Source organism: Ursus arctos, unplaced genomic scaffold (assembly GCF_023065955.2).
Source record: "Ursus arctos isolate Adak ecotype North America unplaced genomic scaffold, UrsArc2.0 scaffold_17, whole genome shotgun sequence".
Lineage (NCBI taxonomy): Eukaryota > Metazoa > Chordata > Mammalia > Carnivora > Ursidae > Ursus > Ursus arctos.
The window spans coordinates 45,432,662-45,454,199 of NW_026622841.1; the positions used below are offsets into that span (position 1 = coordinate 45,432,662).

General features: G+C 40.6%; 1 protein-coding gene across 4 annotated transcripts in view; it reads right to left on the reverse strand.

Annotated features, from left to right (window-relative positions):
• The window catches only part of LAMA3 (laminin subunit alpha 3), a 253,876-nt gene that overhangs the window by 38,468 nt on the left and 193,870 nt on the right, over nt 1-21,538 (reverse strand). For 3 of the 4 annotated variants that reach the window (XM_026496108.4, XM_044382889.3, XM_026496110.4), the window contains 15 exons: nt 19,786-19,892; nt 16,846-16,896; nt 15,809-15,960; nt 11,732-11,842; nt 11,514-11,625; nt 11,123-11,290; nt 9,717-9,913; nt 8,457-8,573; nt 7,677-7,831; nt 7,268-7,409; nt 6,371-6,473; nt 4,506-4,622; nt 4,242-4,421; nt 3,585-3,727; nt 74-244 (listed from right to left, as the gene is read on the reverse strand). In XM_026496108.4, the coding sequence (XP_026351893.3) occupies nt 74-244; nt 3,585-3,727; nt 4,242-4,421; nt 4,506-4,622; nt 6,371-6,473; nt 7,268-7,409; nt 7,677-7,831; nt 8,457-8,573; nt 9,717-9,913; nt 11,123-11,290; nt 11,514-11,625; nt 11,732-11,842; nt 15,809-15,960; nt 16,846-16,896; nt 19,786-19,892 (2,026 nt within the window). Of the gene's footprint in view, nt 1-73; nt 245-3,584; nt 3,728-4,241; nt 4,422-4,505; nt 4,623-6,370; nt 6,474-7,267; nt 7,410-7,676; nt 7,832-8,456; nt 8,574-9,716; nt 9,914-11,122; nt 11,291-11,513; nt 11,626-11,731; nt 11,843-15,808; nt 15,961-16,845; nt 16,897-19,785; nt 19,893-21,538 lie in introns of those variants that run through there. The other variant, XM_044382890.3, reaches the window with a different exon arrangement.

The following is a 21,538-nucleotide window of genomic DNA, read 5'->3' on the forward strand; positions in this document are numbered from 1 at the left end:
TAATATTCAAAAAAAAAAAAATCCCGAAACCATATTGTTTTAAAAACAAGAGAAATGTCGAAGCGATACCTACATCTTTATTTCCGAGGTACATCACAAACATATTCTCAGTCCTCACATATTCTCTTGATTCAGGTCTTTGGAGAAACAAAGAAAGAGATGTGTATCCTTTCAAATCTTCTAGGTCATTTGGCAGCCGGACTTCAACTCCAGATTTACCATTGAACCTCATGGGGACAGCGACCTTTAAGGGAAAAGATCTACGTCATTAAAGATTCTTCTGTGAGGAGAGGGGTTCTGCTCAGAGAAACAGCCTGGGACTCTGCCATGACTCCTTTCAGCTCTATATCAGCATTTCCCAGTTGTTATGATAAAGAGCAAAGGAGAGTGCATGTCTCCTAGATCTGGGTTATAAACTCATGAAGCTGTTTCAGGAGCTGGGTAATAAAGCATTCATGTTCTTCCTGTTTACCAGCCAGGGGTCTTTGAGAAGTGCATCTAATTCTCGGTGTCAGAAATGATAATCATTATTATAATCCTAGTTGCAACCCTAGGAGGTTCTTGTACAGATGACCTAACATGTATGGAAGCACCTAGCATGGTGCCTGGCGTGCTGTAGATATATAATACATCAAAACTATTTTTTAAATAAATTCTTTAAGGAATCATTCCCCATTAATATATTATATGTTATGGATGCATTTATTATAGGCATTCGGTCCTTAAAAATGAGTGCATCAGGGCTCTCGAAAACAGTGCTTCTCAAACTCAGTGGGTGAAGGACCATTTTTTTTCCCTCTCTAATCTTCCCTAGACCAATACTTTTGTAAATATATTAAAAATTAAATTACTAGAAAAATGAAATAAAGAAGGTATGCAAAATACATCTCTACTATTTCATGCTTGAATTTTGAGGCAGTTCAAATTACTAAAAGTTTTTAGACCTATACTTTTGACTTTATATTTATATATAATGGACCAGTAACAAAATTTCTCTGACTAGTGCTGGTCTGTGGACCAGCTTGGGTAGACGACATTCAAACACAGAAGATAAATATTCCCTAATAATCTAAAGAATAACACTCCTGGAATGATACTTACACCAACTATATTTTACCCATCAAGCATTTAACTATTTATGGAAAACCTAGTTTATGCAAGGTATTATGTTGGAGTGGGGTACTTAGCGGTTGTGTGGGCTGTCATTTCTCGAACGTGCTTGTGACCGAGCACCCCTCACCCATTTTACAGGCTCATTTTATGACTCTACTCCCCTCTGCCCTCCAGTCTACCCAACCACATCCTGAGTCTTTCCTGGCATGCCCTTAGTCACCTGGAAAACTCTCAGTCTTTTCAATTTTTTTACATTAAGAAACCATCTTTTGTATACATAAAGAGAATGGAGAACATACCTGTGTATTCATTACATTCTTAAGAAAGTAAACATGAGTGGTATAATTGAAGCTCCTTGCATATCTCACCTTGTCCCCATTCCCCTCTCCTGTCTCAGGGGCCACCACTACCCCAGATTTAGATTCCCATGTACAGTCCATGCATGTTGCAATACTTTTACTAAAATGCATCTCTCTATAAACTGTAATTATTCTTATTTCTCATGTTTTAAATATTTTAATATAAATGGTATCTCTACACGTCCATCTACAACTAGCTTTCTTGGCCTCACTCTGTTTGTAGATGTACCTGTGTTGACACACCTGCTGGCTCCAGCTCATTAACGTTTATTGTGGTATGGTCTTTCACCGTATACATTTATCACAATTTTATCCATCTCCTATTGATGGACATTTGGCTTTTTTCCAATTATTTTTTCTGATGACAAGCTGTGTCACATTGAACATTCTTCTATGTGTCCTTTAGGACCATTCTGAGCCTCTCCAGACAGAAATGAGTGTTGTCAAGACCTGCTTAACACAGCTTTATCCAGCTTTCTTAGAGTAGTCTGCTACCAGGACTATGGCTTACTAATCTCTTTGTCTTGGGCACCCATAAGAGTGCCACACAACCCAGGCGCTCAAAAGTGCTGGCTTATTTTTAGGTTGTATTTTATTATTTTCCACTTACATGGTATAATCCAGGAACTATTTTACATTACCTAGTAAATCCTAAAAATCTCATGGGATCCATCTTATTATGTGCCCTGCCTTCTCTACAGATGCACAAAGTGAGGCACAGAGAGGTAAAATAACTGGCCCATAAGTGACAGAGCTAGGATCAAAACCAACGCAACGTGGTTTGGTTAACAAGCTCTTAACCATGGTGTTATTATACACTTTAAATTTTGTTGGATAAATTAGTGAATGAACATAGCAAAGCAAAAGCTAGAAACATAGTAGTTTTCATTTGGTTTTTACAAAGCACGAATGGGTGTGAAAAGGTAGTGTCTTCCAACTGTGCCTTATGCTCTTTGTTTTCCTGTTAATGGTTTTGGGTTTTTTTTTTTAAGATTTTATTTATTTATTTATTTATTTATTTGACAGAGAGAGAGAGAAAGCACAAGCAGAAGTGGCAGGCAGAGGAAGAGGGAGAAGTAGGGTCCCTGCAGAGTGCAGAGCCCAGTGTGGGGCTCGATCCCGGGACCCCGGGATCATGACCTGAGCTGAAGACAGATGCTTAACCGACTAAGCCACCCAGGCACCCCCTGCTAAAGGTTTTATGTTGGGAGTACTTCTCTTTCCCAGATGTAAGGGCTCAAAAGAAGTAATAGTGAGCCTTGGAACCAACCACAGTGTCCTTAGGGCAGTGATACTCTGACTTGTCCTAACCCTCTGTCTCCAAATATCTCACAGGGGCGTGGATGAAAACTGCAAGATGTTTCATGAATATTATTTTAGGACAAAACAAAATCTGAGAAAGAAGTGTTAGGAATTCAAGTAAATACTGTCAAGGTTAAAACAAGAAAGGCTGATGAATTTGTGTTCCAATGAAGAAAATCTGCTTTAATCCTCTGTCCTCAATAAAGGTAGATTCTATAACTTTCAAGTTCTAATAAGAAACTAGGGCCGGGGCGCCTGGGTGGCACAGCGGTTAAGCGTCTGCCTTCGGCTCAGGGCGTGATCCTGGCGTTATGGGATCGAGCCCCACATCAGGCTCCTCTGCTATGAGCCTGCTTCCTCCTCTCCCACTCCCCCTGCCTGTGTTCCTTCTCTCGCTGGCTATCTCTATCTCTGTCAAATAAATAAATAAAATCTTAAAAAAAAAAAAAAGAAACTAGGGCCTGTGCAGTATCACATCAGCACATTCTGATGATAGAACCCTTACTTGAACTTCCAATAACACTTCACCAACTGCCGTCTGGAGGAGAACCCTTCTTCCTGCCTACATAAACTCAATGGGGAGGAAACTGTTTCAGGTCTCCGACATACCAGATCATTTAGGGCATGAAGGTAATGTGCATTTTTGAAGGTTGCCAGGAGGAAGTCAACTTTCACATTCCAAACAACCAAAGAATTAGAGCAAGAAAGACAACCAGTTCATATGTAAACAAATGCCTTCCCTTTCTTGATGAATGTGGTGACTTCTCAAAGACGGAGCCTTAGTGCCTGGCAATGTGGGGACACACCTACCTTATTTGCAGCGTCTCTAGCCTGCTGAATTAGCTCCCGGATCCGGTCCACATTATCAGAGATGTTGCCCAGTGGCAACAGCTGTTGGTTGATACTTTCAATCTTGCTCAAAAGATCAGGCAGTTTGTTGGTTAATTTCTTTACTGTTGGTGAGATTACAAAACAAATTTATAATTGTGAGTTGAGAAAAGGTTAAATACAGATTTTCTCATTGACAATATTTGTCAAGTGTTATGTTTGGTTCCAAAATATTGGATAGGATGACTCAGAGTCAGGTAATACCTTTCCTAAATACATCATGGATTTTAGCCTACAGCCTGGTTATCAAATCATCTTTCTTGGCCCTTCAGAAGAAAATAAATGTTTGTTTTTTGATCTTTAATATCAATTATAATTTAATACCTCATGATTAAGGGATCTGTATCTCCACTCTATAAAAGGGAAAATCAATAGCAGTGTTAATGGATTAAAAAAATCCTACCTAGTTTTTCTAATTAATAGAATGCCCATATTTTTTTAACGTATTACGTAAAGCTGCTCTCTAATATTTTAATTTCTAATTTTGGGCTTTACCAGGGAGGAATTTAAACAAATTGACCAAAGCACATATCAATGCAGAAACTGGGTAAGATGTCCTCGCCGAAGGGCACCTGATACCTGAGTTATCCGCGTCAGTGAGAGCCTTGTTGAAGTCTTCACTCTGTGTGCTCCTATAGGTGTCCTTAATTCTTGTCACATCTGTCTGAATGGGGCCGAGCCCATCTAGCACCTCATTCGTGATGTCGTCGGCATTTCTGATCATGCTCTTCGCACTACGGATCATACCACTGATGTCATCTAATGCACACACAAAGAGAGCAGTCTAAGTATCTGAAATGCTCGACCAAAGAAGCCAAGTACGGTGGGTAGGGAGATGCTGACCTCTCTGTATCCCACGAAGGTCATCGCGGATGGCAGTGATATTGGTGTCAATCAACCCCTTCTGAGCTGTCAGAACTTTCAGAGTCTGCTGTAGGTTGTTGAGAGCCGGGCTAATCTCTACAATAAAATAAAGCAGTGTGCGGCAATTACCCATGGATTTTGATCTTTGATTGGTATTGGTGGCCCCTCTAGTAGCCAGCAACCGCAGAGCATTGAGCAGACCTGCATCTCAGCGATGTCCACCATACGCGCCTAGACCCACAGCTCCAGGGTACTCTGGTTACAGAGGCCAGGAGCATTCCCAAGCCTGTGGTACCAGGCTCCTCAGAAATGCCCATGAAGAAAGGGAGAGGCTTAATCATTTAGGGGAGGGTTAACTTCCACTCTGCTCAGGGCAAATGTCTCTGCTTAGTGAAGGAAAGGGAGGTGACTGTCTTATTCACATGCTGTGAATGCTGCGTCACAGTGTGTTGTCTGGCACTAGTCTGGGCTTAGTATTAGTACATACTTAGTGAGTGAATGAGTGAATGAATGAATGAATGAATGAATGAATAATGCAGAAAGGATGCCTCTTCAGTCAGAATATAATAAAGAAGTGCTGTTGAGAGAGCCTTATTCAAGTAAATAGACACACAAAGGAGGCTTTGTTTCTGTTGTTTCTCTTTGTTTCTGTTCATTTCCACACTGACACATTTAAGGGGATTCAGTGAAAGGGAGGGAGGTCGCAGACATTCCTAGCTGATAACATTTCCACTTTGGGGTCATGGAAAATGACCAGTGAAGGCTTTAAGACCCAAGTGAGGTTATATGGCTTAAATTATGATTCCAGGACTGATTTAAATAACAATATAGACAAATACCATATGATCTCTCTTATATATGGAATTCGATTTCTAGAAACACTCCCAAAATGAAAACAACAAGCTCATAGATATAGGGGACATATTAGTGGTTGCCTGAACCCAGGGGTGGGGGTGGAAAAAATGGGTGAAGGGGATCAAAAGGTAAAAAGAAGCAAACAAGCAAGCTGGTAGAAAACAAAAGAAAAAAATACCAATGTAGTTAGCATCCTAACCCTATTTAAAACATCAATCCTCACCTCTTAGCTCAGATTCTATAAAGGGAACAGATGTCATACCAGGAAATTTTAATTCCTGCAATTTGCTAAGCAAATCATTCTATGTCACTACACGTTTTTTCAAATGTAAGTTTTCATGTATTGAATTTTTAAAAATGAAAAAAAGATAAATACATTTATTTACTGTCAGAGGCATCTAATCACTAAAGGGGCTAAGATGACCTCTTCGCCATGAAGGAACACGAGAGACCAGAGAAAAATTAAGAGACAGAATTTTCAGAACACTGGAATTTGGTGAGATTGAGATGGCTTAATTGTTTGGTAAAAAATAAATGGGAAATTTTCAAAGGTAAAATTTATGATTCAAAAAGTCTCATGCTTCACAGTGGTAGTAATTTTGGTACTTTTACTTACTAAGATTCTAGGACTTTTGAAGCCCCAGTGACCTGGAACTATTATCTGGGCCTTCAGTGAGAAGCCAGCCCTGCACACACCTCCAGGCTGTGTGGGTCTCCAATGCCATGGCCACGTGTGGATTAAATGCAATAGGCCCCCAAGTCCAGGCCCAAACAGGCCCGTCACCTTCAAGATTTATGTATACTCAGGAGGTTCTAGTTAATTTAGTACATGTGAGAATGTTGGGTGGAAACATCACATTTATAAAATAGACCATGAATTTACAAAGCATCGTCTGCAGTGACGCTGAGATTCAAGATGAACATTTGCTTCTAGGTCATTTTCAAGCCCTTGGCTATCCCAGCCACCCCCTACCCACCAACCCTAATACCTTGCCGGAGCTGCTTCTGTGTTATCTTGGCTTGCTTTAAGAGTTTATCACTGTCCGAACTCAGGGTTTTTGCTTTTCTTGGAAGATCTTCCTTTATCACTGTCTGAAAGCAAAGCATTTATGAGCATGTGGCTTACCTTAGGAATGTGGAGTGAGATTTTCATCCTACTCTGAAAATCCTTATCTTCAGTCTTAAAAAGATGAGGTTCAAAGGTGGGGGGGTGAGGTTTAAAAAGACTGTTTCTTAAAAGATAAGAGTTAGAGCTGTATGTAGGTAGATACTCAGGGCTTGGGAGGTGGACTCTTCCCTGGTGACTGACAAATTATACGACACCTGTCTCATTTTCTCCCTGTTGTTTGCACAATACCATCTTCAATAACTGAAGACAGAACTGAATTGCTTTTAGGTTTTCAATATCTAGGAGATAAATGTCTTTAACTTTCCAAGAAGGCTTGCCCCCTAATTCTTTGATGTTTAATATTTTGTTTTTTATTTTTAGGTATGGGAACATTATATGAGAAGATCCCATAGGACACCAAGACATGCCTAGGTGTTAAAGACAAATGACAGGAAATGAATGATTACCAAACTGTGTATAAAATCTCTCTCTTCTTTGGGAAATGTCAATACTTAATCACAGCCTAAATCATTCCTAGACAGGGGCAGGATATACTACTCATCTTGGTTCAACATTGATAATCAGTAATTTCCATTTGGTTTTACAAATGGTTTTTTCAGCTGTGCTACATATATCAAAATGGTTACGTGAATACAGAAAAGGCCCACATCTAGAGCAAGTTCACGTCTATTCTATACAACAAATTCTGATTTAAAATTACGCTTGTTTATATTCCTCCGTGCATACAAGAAGAAAGGGTGCCAGTGCAGGGGCCCACCTGCAGAGCAGACTCGGACGCGCTGGTGGCCTTGTTGGCGGCATCCTCAGCCGCTTTGATGGCATTGAGGATGTTTTCATAGGCGGTGGCGGCATCCACCGCACAGCGCACCAGCTCGTTCCCACTGGTGTTCCTCTTGATCCTGGAAGAGAGAGCGGGTGAAGGGCTGCAGCAGCCCCCACGGCTTGCAGCTGAGGCCCCCCCTCAGTCTCCCTGATTCATTGGGCAAATGGGAGACCAGGAGTGGCGAGGACGTATTTGGGAATCAAACCCCCGTTGCAGGTTAGGTTGGGTTGGGCCCTGGGCCCTGGGTCCCACCCTCCACCCTGTTCTGGAGACCCAGCTGTGAGGAAGGCTTTCGCACTAGGCTCCAGCCACGCGTTCCGTTAGACCTCGGGGGCTCACTCACTCCTCCAGCTGCTTTGCCAGCGCTTGCAAAGACTGCGCATGCGCTTCTGCCTCCGCCACCAGGGACGCTTTGCCGGTGGACTGGGAAAGTTCTCTCACTTTGCCATTTAGCGCATGTCTTTCTTCATTTAAAGTGGCAGCTAACTTTTCATATTCCTATGTTTTCAGGTAAACAGAGACAGTGTCAATTCAAGCAAAGAATGTATCTGCCGTTTTCTTGAACTGTCATAAACTTCAGGCTCCCGGGATGCATTACTTCAGTAGTGGTGCTGATAATATTTTTCTAAGTTTTTCCACCATTTGAAGATTTTTCTTATGGTGGGTACCCCCTTTGATAAATTTTATAAAAGTACACTGTTATCATTAGTGTAAAGTTGTACTAAACCAAAACACTTTCTCTTTTCTGATTTAAAACTAGCGATTATAAAAGATATTTTCCAAATACTCGTTGGGGCTGCTAATGTGGTCAATCTTTGATCAGGCCTAAATAGGTCCCGCTAATAAAAGTAGGCTTGATATTTTAAAAACAGAATTCCAATTTTGTTTTGTTATCACAAAAGCAACATTTGGTCACTGTGGGCTAATTAGGTGATACGAATAGACATCGGGAGGACACATCATTCCGCAGCCCGAGGGGGCACCACGGTAAACATTTTGGTTTATTTCCTTCCATCTAAAAGACATATATTGAAGAACAAACACAGGTTAGCCCATCTCCTAGTTTCCTCGCATATGATCTGAATGTTTTTTCAATTTTCTGGAGAAGCAGTTTCGTCTGCACCTGCTGGCTGTTCTCCATCCGCTGCAAGAGCACGTTGGTCTGTAGTAAGGCCGAGTCCGCGGCGGCTAGGTACTTGGAGAAATCACTCCGCAGGGAATTCATTTCCTGAACTTGTGTCTGGAGAGAACAAAAAGAGTATCTGCTTGAACTACATGAGATGTTACCAGAACGTTCTCTTGAACTTAAAGATCAGCTAGGCAGCTACAGAGTGAGGGGAAATCAGTTCACTTTGCTGTGTGGGTGTGTTGTCATGGTTTCCTCAAACTCTATGCCAGGGAAGCAACGGTTAGCACTGTGGAAGAAGCTGGCGGATGAGGTGAGTCAGCTCTGGTTTGTGCAGCAGAACGAGGGAGTTTCACTAAACAAACCAGCACCAGCCATCACCATGCTCTACGTGCCAGGCCCCCTGAGGATGTAGAGGCCTTCTACGTCCCTAACAAGAGAGCACACAGGACCTGGGAAGGCCAGGCAAGGAGCTACCACAGCTCCGAGACCCACAAAATTGGATCACGCTCCATCATCAGCTGTGACACTGGCAACGTCAGTGACTTTCAACAGTGGAGTTGCCGTCTAAAGAGGCTTCAGGAGTTAAGCGTATTGCCATCTACTAAGATACTATTTATTTTCTTTTACCAAATTTTTCTTGTTGGGGGTCAGTCCTGTGTCATTTCACTCTGACCTGTCATTTTATAATGCCTCACGCTCATGTTGCTGGCTCAGCATACAATGAGCACCACTGAAAAAATATATATACTATGAAATCTTGAGCTCCAAACCCTGTCTCTGCAGCTCCTGCATGAGGCCTGTATTTTAATCTATTTCCTGTAACACAGATAATGGCTTAAAATGCCTTTGCCGGTGATTATGATAATGATGTTTGCCCAGCTGACACAAAGTCAGTTATTTAGAACATATATTATGTACTTGGATTTAATTATAGCAATATTGGATTCATTTCTCATCTACTTGGCAGCATTATTCCTCCAGTACTCCATCAGCCCGGGGCAGGGGTAAAGCAATTTGCTCCGTTTTCTCTGTGGTTTAAGTTCACAATCTTTTCTGGTGACTGAGGAGTAGGAATGACTTTGGTTTTGCATTGAATTCCTGATTCCTGTTTGAGAAGCATCTGCTGGACAGACAGGCGCATACAGACCAGATGTACAAACGGAGACTGGCCAGGCCACTTTGTCAATGGTAAAGACCACTGCTTCCTCAGCCTTGTCATTAATGAAAGTGTGCTGATGCTGACCGTGGACCCACCTTGATGGATTCCAAAGACTTCTCGTTTTCTCGGTTGAGGCCAGTGGCCTGCTTTGCTTGGGCAGCTGCCTCCTGGAGCGCGGCACGGAGGTCACCGAGTTTGGCTTCATAGTCATGTAAGGATTCCCGCATGCTCTTAACCAGCGCACCGTTCTCCCCTTGGTGCTCTTCCAGCCAGCCCTTTATCCGCATCAGCACTGGAATACATCATGTTTTTGCACTTGAGAGGTGAGTACCTTGAAGCTAAACTATAAAGACTACAGAAGAACAGTCGAGTTTCCGCTCGTTTCATGGTTTTCCTTGAACTTACAAGTGAACAGGAAAAGAAACTAACACTGGCGCGGCGCCGGCTGTGTGCCCACCTAAGCACACAGAACAGTAACGTCGGTCTCGTGTTTCAGATGTGGAGAAGGACAGCCTGAGAAACCAGGGCACTGACCCCAAGTTGCACGAACGGTCAGCCTTGGCACTTGAACAAGCCCTGCAGAGTATAAAGCACGTGCTCCGAACACGACTACGAACACTACCAACTAACACGCTACTATTACTAACTGCCGACTCACACTGTCTCCTCAGTCAAAAGCAAAGACTAATATTGAATTGGAACACTACAAATGCTAAAAGAAAACTGTTGCCATCTGTATATCAACCATTGACATATCATTTTACTAGAGAAGATCAGTATTTGAAAAACCATGCACCAGACTTCTATTTCTCACAGTTTTGAACTAATGAAACATTTTCCCTAAGCAGAACCTTTCGATACATTCAGTATCTACTCCCAGATTTTGGTTTCAGCAATAGTAGTGCTAATATCAATTTGTGATTCCAAACCCTGATGGTGGTGAGGTGACCATTAACAAATGATACCATGAGAAAGTTGGGTGGAGCTGAATGAAGGAAGAATAAAAATGGAAAGAAGGAAAGAAAAAAATGGAATTAAAAAGGAAAAGGAGGTCTCCGTGTCTAATGTCTTAGGAGAAGAATCTATTTTTTTTTCTTGCATGATGGTAAGATGTTATATTCTTACCACCTCTTGGTGCTTAGAAGGGCTACCCATTCTCACACGATGCTCTAAAAGTCGTGTATGCTGGGGCCCCGGGGTGGCTCAGTCAGCTGAGCGTCTGACTCTTGATTTTGGCTCAGGTCATGATCTCAGGGTTGTGAGATGGAACCCCACAGCAGGTTATGCGCTCAGCACTGAGTCTGCTTGAGATTCTCTCTCCCTCTCTCTCTGCCCCTCCCCACCCCTAAAATAAATAAATAAATCTTAAAAAAAAAAAAGTCATGTATGGTGAAATGACGAGCCTCTCCACCTGTAACCGGGGACCTGACATTGTACTTCACATGCTCTATTTCAAGCCCATGAGAATGGACTGCATGCAAGGAGTTGGGAATGTCCTTACAGAGCCGAGCCTCTGTTTTTTCAGCTTCCGCTTCTGTCAGTTGCTTTCCAAAGTTGCGGTTCCGTAGCTCCCTCATCATGCGCTCGGCTTCAGCCCTCTCTCTGGAAAAATCCCCTGAAGGCAGGTTGTTTCCTTCCCCATTTGTCCCAGAGATCTGCTTCAAGAGAACTAGAAAACATCAAGGAGTTTATTAAACTGGGAATTCTGGACTCCAGTCAACTACTAAAAAACAAAAAACCGCAGAGATTTTTATGGAGGGTTCATATTAGTTTTTTAGTGTCACTACAGGATCTTTTTCATAATGTTGAACTCTTAAGGAGAAATTCTTTCATGGCACAGAATAGGCTATGCAATAAAAAAACATATTTAATTGGACTGAGTAACTTCTTACTGTGCACATTCTGGATGACATTTTTAATTTTTGTGTCCAACTCTTTCACGCTTTGGGTGATCCGATCAACATTGTTATGTAATGCTTGTGCTTTTCTGGAATTTACTTGAACCTATATGAGAAATAAGTTGATTAGCAAAACTGTTGATGGGGGGAAGCTAACAATATTTTGGGGACAACAACAATAAACAGTTAACATTATTGACTTAACACATTACCTTTTCTTGCAAAGTTTCAAATTCATGATTCAAACTACCCAATTCGTTTTCTAGACCATCCATTTTTAATCCGTTATTTGAAATGGCAGAGCGGTAGGTGAGTAACTGATTCTGAAAGTAAAACGCAAAGTCATTCTCGCATTAGAGCAGAAACGTGGAGTAAGTCCTATCAACTTGGTAATCCTGGTAATGATACAGAAAAATTCATTTAGCAAGCCCAACGCTGGTCCACAGGAAAAGACTGGGTTCTTTGAAATCGGCTACTTGAAGAATCTACTTTCTTTTTATTTTTTAATATTTAATTTATGTGTTTATTTATTTAGAGATAGTGGGGGGAGGGGCAAAGGGAGAGGGAGAGAGAGAATCTTAAGCAGAATTGGCGCTGAGTGCAGAGGCCGATAGGGAGCTCAGTTTCACAACCCTGAGATCATGCCTGAGCCAAAATCAAGAGTCAGACCCCCAACGGACTGAGTCAACCAGGTGCCCCAAGAATCTACTTTATGATGCAAGTTGTGACAAGACTCTAAAATAAACTTAAAAACATGAAGAGACAGGAGATACTTTACTTGAGTTAGTGACCTAACCTTAAAGAAATGAGGGTGGTACCACTTACTTGATGCATTACTTTCCAGACTCTATAATACCTTTCGTTGCTTTTAACCCATATTTAACGTTATAATACTCAACGCAGTGCCTAAGGCTACTTTAGTGAAGGAACCGTTGGATTCGAAGCATCTAAAGGCAGGAAGGGAACTGAGAGCTCATTTAATCCAACGCTCTCACATTACAAAAGAGAAAAATGGAAGAAAATGGGTGACTTGTCCATGCCACAGCTGTAGAGCTGATCAGTGATTGCTTAGGGACCAGAATCCAGGTTCCCTGTCATTCTGGGTACTAAACTGCCTCATTACTTTTAGAAGGTGACATTGCTGCACATGATATCTTGAGTAGTGATTATTTTCATTTTTGGGGGAAAAAAACTTGTTAAGACCTTGAAGAAATGTACAGGAAAAAGCAATACTATTACCTCCACTTGCATGTGAGACAGCCAGTGCTGGGGGGGAAAACACAGGCTTTACAGCTCAGGTTCAAACCCAAGATCTGCCACTTTGTAGATAAGCCTCACCGAGTTTTATCTCCTTCATCAGTAAATGGGGGATTATAATATTAAGCTGTGGGGTTGTTTCGATGATGTTATGAAGTGTCACGAACACACGAACATTCAAAAGTGTTATTCCCCTTCTCACGCTTATTCCTTGTGAATTTTCACAGTGTATGTATGATCTAGCAAGAAGATAGTGCTGTTTTAATTTTGCTATGGGAAGGCTGAGGCATTTCATTCTATAGAATGTTAGTAGAATACCTGGATAAGTAGAGTGGGTAAAGTGTGGTCTTTGGAATTTGATCTTGGTTTGAATTCTAGAACCACCTCGTACTAGCTGTGTGATGGCGGGCAAGTTACTTAGCTTTAACATGCGTGGTAAATGAAGATAACACTATTTTCCTCATAGGACATTGTGAGAATTAAATAAAGCACTTATCACAGAGTCTGGCTCATAAGACTGGTACTAAAATTCCGGTTCCCTGCCCTTCCTTGAAAAGGTGCAGGTCATATTGATGACGTCAAAGTGACTCCAGTGGCTACTTTTTCTCTCAAACATAATGGCCTTTTTCCTCTCTACATTAAGTCTATAAATCATGGACTAAAATTTACCCTGATGGGATGGAAAAGAGCCATTTTTCTAGCATGATTTTTTGCTATATAAAGGTCACCCTTGAAAAACATAGGTTTGAACTGCATATGTCCACTTATACATCAAATTTTTTCAATAAATATATCAGAAAATGTTTTAGAGAATTGTAACAATTTGAAAAAACTCACAGATGAACCATGTAGCCTAAAATACCGAAAAGAAAATTAGAAAAAGTTAGGTATTATTGTAAGAATACAGTATGTAATACATATACAAAATATGTGTTAATTATTTTTGCTGTTGGTAAGGCTTCTGGTCAACAGTGGCCTACTAGTAAAGTTTTTGAGGAGTCAGAAGTTAAATGCAGATTTTCAGCTCTGCAGGGCATCAGTGCCCCTAACTCCCACGTTGTTCAAGGGCCAACTGTATACTCAGTTGCAAGCACTAATGGGTTTAGAATTGGTCCTCATTTCAAGTACACTTATTCAACATTCCCCCAAGTCTCTTTCACTATGTCTAGTTTAGGGGTTTTCTCCTCTATTGAATTCTTTTACTTCAATAAGTAAATTTTTTTTCATTTCCATGATTTTTAACTGGATCTTTTCATATCTACCCCTCTTGTTTGGTTTCTAGTGTTTTTAACAATTTTCTAATTTCTTGTTCTTTCAATTGAATTATTACTCTTCAAAGTAATTTTCAGATTGTCTTAGGATTTTCATTTTCTCTAGAGGGAACTCATCGATTAATGGTTGCTCCTGTTGGATGTCTTTTGTGTTGATATTTGTCTATTCCAATGTCCGCAGGTAAATATTGTCTCCCTCTCTCTCTGCTTTCTGTGCCCTGACCAGTGATCTTATGGCCATTACCACGCCCACCCTAGATCCCCGAGGGCAGAACCAGGTCTTACATTGGCAGCTGAGGACTTGTTCCCTATGGTGATGTTGAGGATGTCACATTCCAGTACAGACTCTGGTTTGTGAATCATGTCCAGGTCTACAGCTTTTCTAGTTTCTCATATACTCATTGCTCAACAATGAACACTGGGCAGTTCCAAGGGTTTTTTTAAGGTTTCATTCATAGGCAGAAGTGCCCTCAGTTTCCCCCAGGGAGCCTGATTCTGGCTCTGTGGGGGACTTTAGGCCCCATTACTTCTCTTCTTGGCTATCCTCTGGGCCACCTTCTTTCCAAGTGCACATAGAATAGTGTCTCAGATGAACCATATCCTGGGCTATGAAACAAACCTCGACACATTTTTAAAAACTGGAATCATATAAAGTATGCTCCTTGACCACAACAGAATTAAATTAGAAACCAATAACAAGAAGTTACCTGGAAAATTCCCAGTTTGGAAATTAAACAACACATTTCCAAATAATTCATGGGTCAAAGACATGTCATAAGGAAATTAGAAAATCTTTTGAATTAAACAAAAATGAAAATACAACATTTCAAAATGTGTGGAATACAGCTGAAGTAGTGCTTTGGGGGAAATTCATAGCATTAAATGCTTATATTAGAAACAAATTTTGAATTAGTAAGATAAGCTTTCATCTTAAGAAACTAGAAAATGAATAGCCAATTAAACCCAAAGCAAGCAGAAGGAAGAAAAAAATATGAATAATAGCAGAAATCAATGAAATTGAAAACAGAAACACAATGGTGAAAATCAATGAAATAAGAAGATCATTAAAATTGATAAACCTCTAGCCAGAATAATCAAGGAAAAGAGCTAAGACATAAATTATCAATATTAGGAATGCATAAGAGAGTATTACTATAGATTTTGCAGATATTAAAAGGATAAAATGGAAAAACTATGAAAATTTTACATCAGTACATTTGATAATTTAGATGAAATGAAAAAATTATTTGAAAGGCACAAATTACCAAATATCACTCAAGAAGAAATAGATAACCCCAATAGTCCCATATCTATTGTTTAAAGATTGAACTTATGGTTTATTAAACAACAACAACAACAACAAAAACAAAAAAATCTTCCAACAAAGAAAATCCCAGGCCCACATGGCTTCATTGGAAAATTCCATCAAACATTTAAAGAATTAATACCAACATAATACAAAGCTTTTTGATTCTTCTGAAAGCAAAATACTTAGCTAAGGGCTCTAGAAGAAAAATCAGCCCAGAAACATGCAGTAAGTAAAGAATGTTCACTTCGAAGTATCAGTTTTGTGTGTTCACTAGTACTTTCCAGCAGTAAAAACCTAGTCTCCATTTGGATCAGAGAAAGGAAAGACCCCTGAGCCTTAAACAGAGTCAACATCTCCCCATCTCCTGCTTGAGGGGTACTTATGCATGCAGCATCTATCCACCAAAGAGCTATTCTGGGCCTGGCATTGTGCTGGGTGCACGGGGTACTTACCCTCAGGTCCTTGATCTGGGTCTCCAAGTGCTTCATCTGCTCCAGAGAGCTAGTGCTGGCACTCAGGCCATGCAGCTGAGACTTGACCAGGTGGAGCTCATCGCCCATGGTGGCCAGGTCATTCAGGAGTGTCATCACACAGCTGTCACAATCTGTAGGGGCCACAATCAAAAGCAAATGTGCTGTGGGCTGGAGCCACAGGTGTGTAAACAGAATACAAGGGCTGTACAGCCCAGTTAATATGTACATAGGACATCACTGGCAAAAATCACAATCCTGGACTTCTTGGGAAGGATGCAGATTCTGCAAAAGAGAGATCTCTAGACAGGAAGGATTTTAAAAAGAAGTGGTAGAGTGGGGGAAATGGGTGAAGGGAGTCAAAAGGTACAAACTTCCAGTCATAAGATAAATAAGTCCTGGGGATGTAATAATGTACAACGTGGTGACTATAATTACCAACACTGTATTGTATATTTGGAAGTTGCTACAACAGTCTGTCTTAAAAGTCCTCATCACTAGAAAAAAATTGTAACTATGTGAGGCTGTTAACTAAACTTATTGTGATAATCATTTCACAATATATACAGATATCAAATCATTACGTGGCACACTTTAACATGATGTTGCATGTCAGTTATATCTCAATAAAACTGAGAAACATGGTGATTCTATGCAATATGTTACTTATTTTGTATGTGGGAAAATAATAGTAAATAGCTTTTATTTATCAAGAGCTTGTATTTATCAGGCACTACAATAAGAGATTTATTAGCATTTTCTCAGTAAATCTGCGAGGTACGTATAGTTGTTATGTCTATTTTACAAATGATGAAACTGAGGTTTGGAGAAATCAGGTTTTTTGCCCAAGATCATACAGCTATGAGTTGACAGAGGCTGGACTTGACCCCAAGAAGTCCTCCCCCCACTTCCTCCCACCATTGCTTTCCCAGCCTGGAAAGTGCACGTCCCAGCACGAGGCTCACATATCTTAAACTAAACCCTACAAGTCAGAAAGGAGGGGGGCTTTCTTTTCTCACCATCACATTCTTCTCCAGGGCCGCCGTCTTTGGGCTCTTGGTTTATGCAGTCTGAAAAGAAGGATAACCAAAGAAGATATTGTGATTAAACTTCCTCTTCATCTGTTTTTTAACTTGGCTTTCGGAAAAGCTAGTTCGGGAAGATTTTAGTCACCCAACTATCCAGCATCACTGGCTCTTCTCTTTTCGCTCCTTTACGCATTCCATTCTTCCGGGAGCTTTCCCATCTCCCACTAGTCTTGCTGCAAGAACTTCTCTCATGACCTCCCTGACTGTATATTCAGTTTCTTCTCTATAAAGGGTCATGATATTCTTATCCAATTAAAACCCCTAATTGTTAGTCTTAAGGCTGTCTTCATTTGATAGCTTCCTATAGAACTGTTGACATCTTTTCCAGTGTCATTCAAGAACATTCAATAAACATTGATGGAGCACCTTTGGGCGTGCATGGTGTGCCATGGCATTGTGCCACATATAGGAAATACAAAGCTACTAAGACAAAAATTCCTGCTGTCCTGTAGTTCCCTGGTCCCATGGGAGAGGCAGAAAAATTACACAACAGTGTGACAGATGCTGAGAGAGAGATATGCACACAATGTTAGTAGGACCCACTGCTAATTACCATAGATATAAGCTAGATTTTGAGATTCTGAACTATAGTCAGGAAAGCCTACTGGTCATCCTTGGACATTCTTTACTCTTTCCCCCATACCATGCCTTGTTACAATGAAATGTCCTCTCCCTTTCCTCTAGAAAAATAATCTAACTTCACCACAGGAAATCTCAAAGCTCAAAATTTTTCTAGACATCCTACAAGGAGGCTTTCATGTTTTATCTTCTCGGCAGCAGGCAATATTCCACGTTTTGTGTGTATATTTTTTAAACCACATTTACTTTTAATTGTGATATAAATAATGCAAGTTCACCATGGAAAATTTGGGAAAGTCAGAAAAATAATATAAAGACATCACCCTTGATCCCACCTGTCAAAGACAATGTCTCCTTTCTATATTTGTAGACATTTTAATTTATTATCATATAATCATAGGTTTTTCTTACTCATCCTTTTTTTTAACTCATTCTTATGTGTATGTATTGTTATGTCACTTTCATTTTCTCAACTAGACTATGAATGCCCTAGGGCCAGGAAACATGGTTTTATTTTCTGCACAATCTCCTACAGCATCTCAAATAGTCTAGGGGGGACTGGCTCATGTGGATGATTGATTTATCAGTGCAATTTTCTCAACAAGTTTGAGTTTTGACCACCAAGGAATTAATAGGTTATTAACTAAAAGAAAAAAAAAAGAATGAAAAAGAAAAAAGCTCACAGGAACAAAAAGTCTCATGTGTGAGCATTTTGTTTCATTTGGGGAACACATAGTTACCATCCTTATTTCAGGTTGCTTTGTTGTTGTTGTTGTTGTTGTTAGAGTAGGAGACAAAGAGGGTTGAAAACATATTAATTTCATGAATATGCTGTGTGTGGTGCTGAAGCTTCTCTTTGAATACCTACAGTCACAGTAGAAACTCATTTTTTTCTGAAATAGTCCTTTTCATCTTTAAACCCTTGACATGTCTTCCTTGGGATGACTTAAAGTAGATCTCCCTCTAGCTTCCACTCCTTGGGTGCTACCTTTTATGACACATAGAACAAAACCACACTTCTCCCACACATCAGCCTTTTAAATATGTCCTTTCCAAGTCTTCTTCTCATGGTCCTGGTTTGTCAGTCCTTCACGTGACATGGTTCCAAGTTTTCTCAAAGTCTTACCTCTTTCTGAACAAACTGTAGCTCGTCTATTGTCTTCTAGAGACATAAGCGTCACATGAGGACTTACATGGGCAGCATACCAGGAACGACAGACCACCTGGTTTTAGACTCTAAAACTCACTAAAGATCATACGAGGTGCCCTAGGGGCCACATTACTCTCCTGAGCCATATTGAACTTGCTGCTAAGACCTCAGTCTTTTTCACGTGTTGCTACTGAGCCACAACTCCCTTATCACACGCTTATTTTTATGCCATTCAACTATAGGACCACATGCTTATCCCCAACATAATATTGTCTTGTTAGCATTGGTCCATTGTTCCAGGCTGCTGAGTCCCGTAAGTATTCTAAATATGCCATAGGAGGCATTTTCTGTCTCTCCCAACTTTGTGTCATCTGATAACTGGGTGGGCATGCCTTTTATATTTCCATTCAGGTCAACAGTGTTGAACAAGATGGAGCCAAGGATTAAGCCCCAGTGCATGTCACTAGATACCTCGTTCTAGACTGATTAGAATCCATTTACTCTACATTCCTTTGGGAACAGTCACTTGACCAGATCAAATCCACACATTCTTCATCTCGTCCATAACTATAAAATAAGAGATTTTATCTAAGGTTTGGCACTACGCTATATCCGTGATATTTTCTTGGTAAATCATGTTAATATTCTCCATCAAAGAAAGAAGAAAACAGGCTTCCTTTTTCTTCCAAGTTGTTCCTAATGAACCCATACTAACTCCTAGTAATTGTCTTTTCCTTGGTATGTGAAATCCATCCCAGCTCTACCACCCACATCCCAGACATTTATTGCTATTCGAGAAAGAATGTGTTGACTTCTTCAGTTACACACATGAAGAAGACTGATGTGATGATAACCTTATAATGCCAAGGGAGATCTCAGCAAAATCTGAGCTGAGGTTAGTTTGGCTCTGGTTAGTTGAGTTTTAAAACAAGTTATCTTTTTTTAAAAAAGCTGACGTGAAATCATTTATTTACCAAACTGTAAATACTACCTAAGCATTCCCAAGGTTGTCAAAACAAGGAGACAATTTGTTCACTGGACCCGTGTATTATGCTTCCTGAAAATATTTGCCAGGGTTCTTTGTCTGCTATTTTTGACCAGATTGATAAACGCAGGTTAACAAAGGTGTGAGTCCACCTTACCTCCAGTCAGGGGGTGACAACTGCCCAACTGGCCATTGCTGTTACAATTGCATGGTCGGCAGCTACCTCCAAGCTTCTGGGGATCCCCAAAATATCCTGGTGCACACCTACCCAAAATAAAGAAGAAGAGGAGAAACACCCAAAGAACTCATCATGTGTTCCATCCAATTTTCTTCACCTTCTAACTCCCTGTTTGGGACATTGTGACCCTATGACAGGAAGCCTGACACGGATTTGCAGGAATGAACGTGTCTCAATACAGAGATATTTATGACTTGAATGAGAACAGAGAAAGTGGAAGGCGGGCAGAGCTTGGTCCCTCCTCCTTGATACCAGGGCAACAAAATCCTTAATGACTGCTAGAGTTGAAGGGCAGATAAACAAAGTGCACACAGGATCCAGTGGTTTGACCAATATGGAAATCAGGGGTGGACGAATTTTATGCAAGAGTTATGTTCCTGAAGATATCACACAATGAAATATTGCTTACTTTATGGCTAATTTCCTCAAGGAAAAATTTAAAGTAAAATTCATATAATTTCAAAATGTGTTCAAAATGGACATTTTATTAATACTTCCTATTGCACTATTTCAAGCCTGCATAATTCATATTTGCACTAATTGCTGCAGCGCTGTATTTAACGAGCTTAAACAACTGAGAGCAGTTACAGTGACTACTCTTGGCTTGGAGCCTTTATTATTCTAGATAATTTAGTGATGAGAACTCAGTTCCTTATTAAAGTTAAAAGACATTTCCTTGATTCTGAGTTTCTATTAAAAAACAAACAAACAGGGGTGCTGGGTGGCTTGGTCGGTTAAGCGTCTGCCTTTGGCTCAGGTCATGATCTCAGGGTCCTGGAATCGAGCCCTAGGTCAGGCTCCCTGCTCAGTGGGGGGGGGGGGCTCCTTCTCCCTCTCCCTCTCCCTCTGCCCCTCCCCCTGCTTGTGCACTCTCTCTCTCTCTCTCTCATAAATAAATAAAATCTTAAGAAACAAAATAGACACATGTTAATGTAATGTAACATGTTTCTGGAATTGGGATGGAACTAAAATTTAGCAAAGTTCCACATCCACTCTATGCCCCCCAAACTATCATTCACTCGATGTGTATACGGTTTCTCATCATCAATGGAATTGATAGAATCAAGAGAATGTAGTATGTGACTCTTTTCCCTAAATTTAAGCTTTGCATCAAAGAACTGTTAGGTAATTTATATAGGCTTCACCAATGGCTACACTGGTGATACAGTGCAAAGGACATGGGCTTTCAGTCAGGAAGAACGGGCTGGATCTTTGCCTCCACCATGTGCTGTGTAACGTGGGCTGCTATCTTAACCCTTCAAGCTTCGGTTCCTTCATCTACTCCCGTCATGAAAATGTAAACGCCACAGGGTTTATCGCTAGCACCTGGGACAGTGCCTGGGCCCATATCAGGTGCCACATAAGTATATGCAGAAGGAAGAAGGGAATAATTGCACTAACAATACCTGTTTTGATGGATGAATATGAGATAAAAGTGTAGTGAAGAATCTAATACAATGCCTGCACGTAATAGACACTCAATAAAAAGTAGCTACCATTTCAAGACATGATGAAATACTCATGTATATGTGCATCTACGGATAATTGGTATCATTGGGAATTACTACATTTCAGAAAGCAGACAGGAAGCAGAAAACCCACGTAGTCCCTAATTACCAAGCAGGTAACTACTCAGAGGTGGTTTCTCTAAGTCTACTGAGCAAGCCGGCAT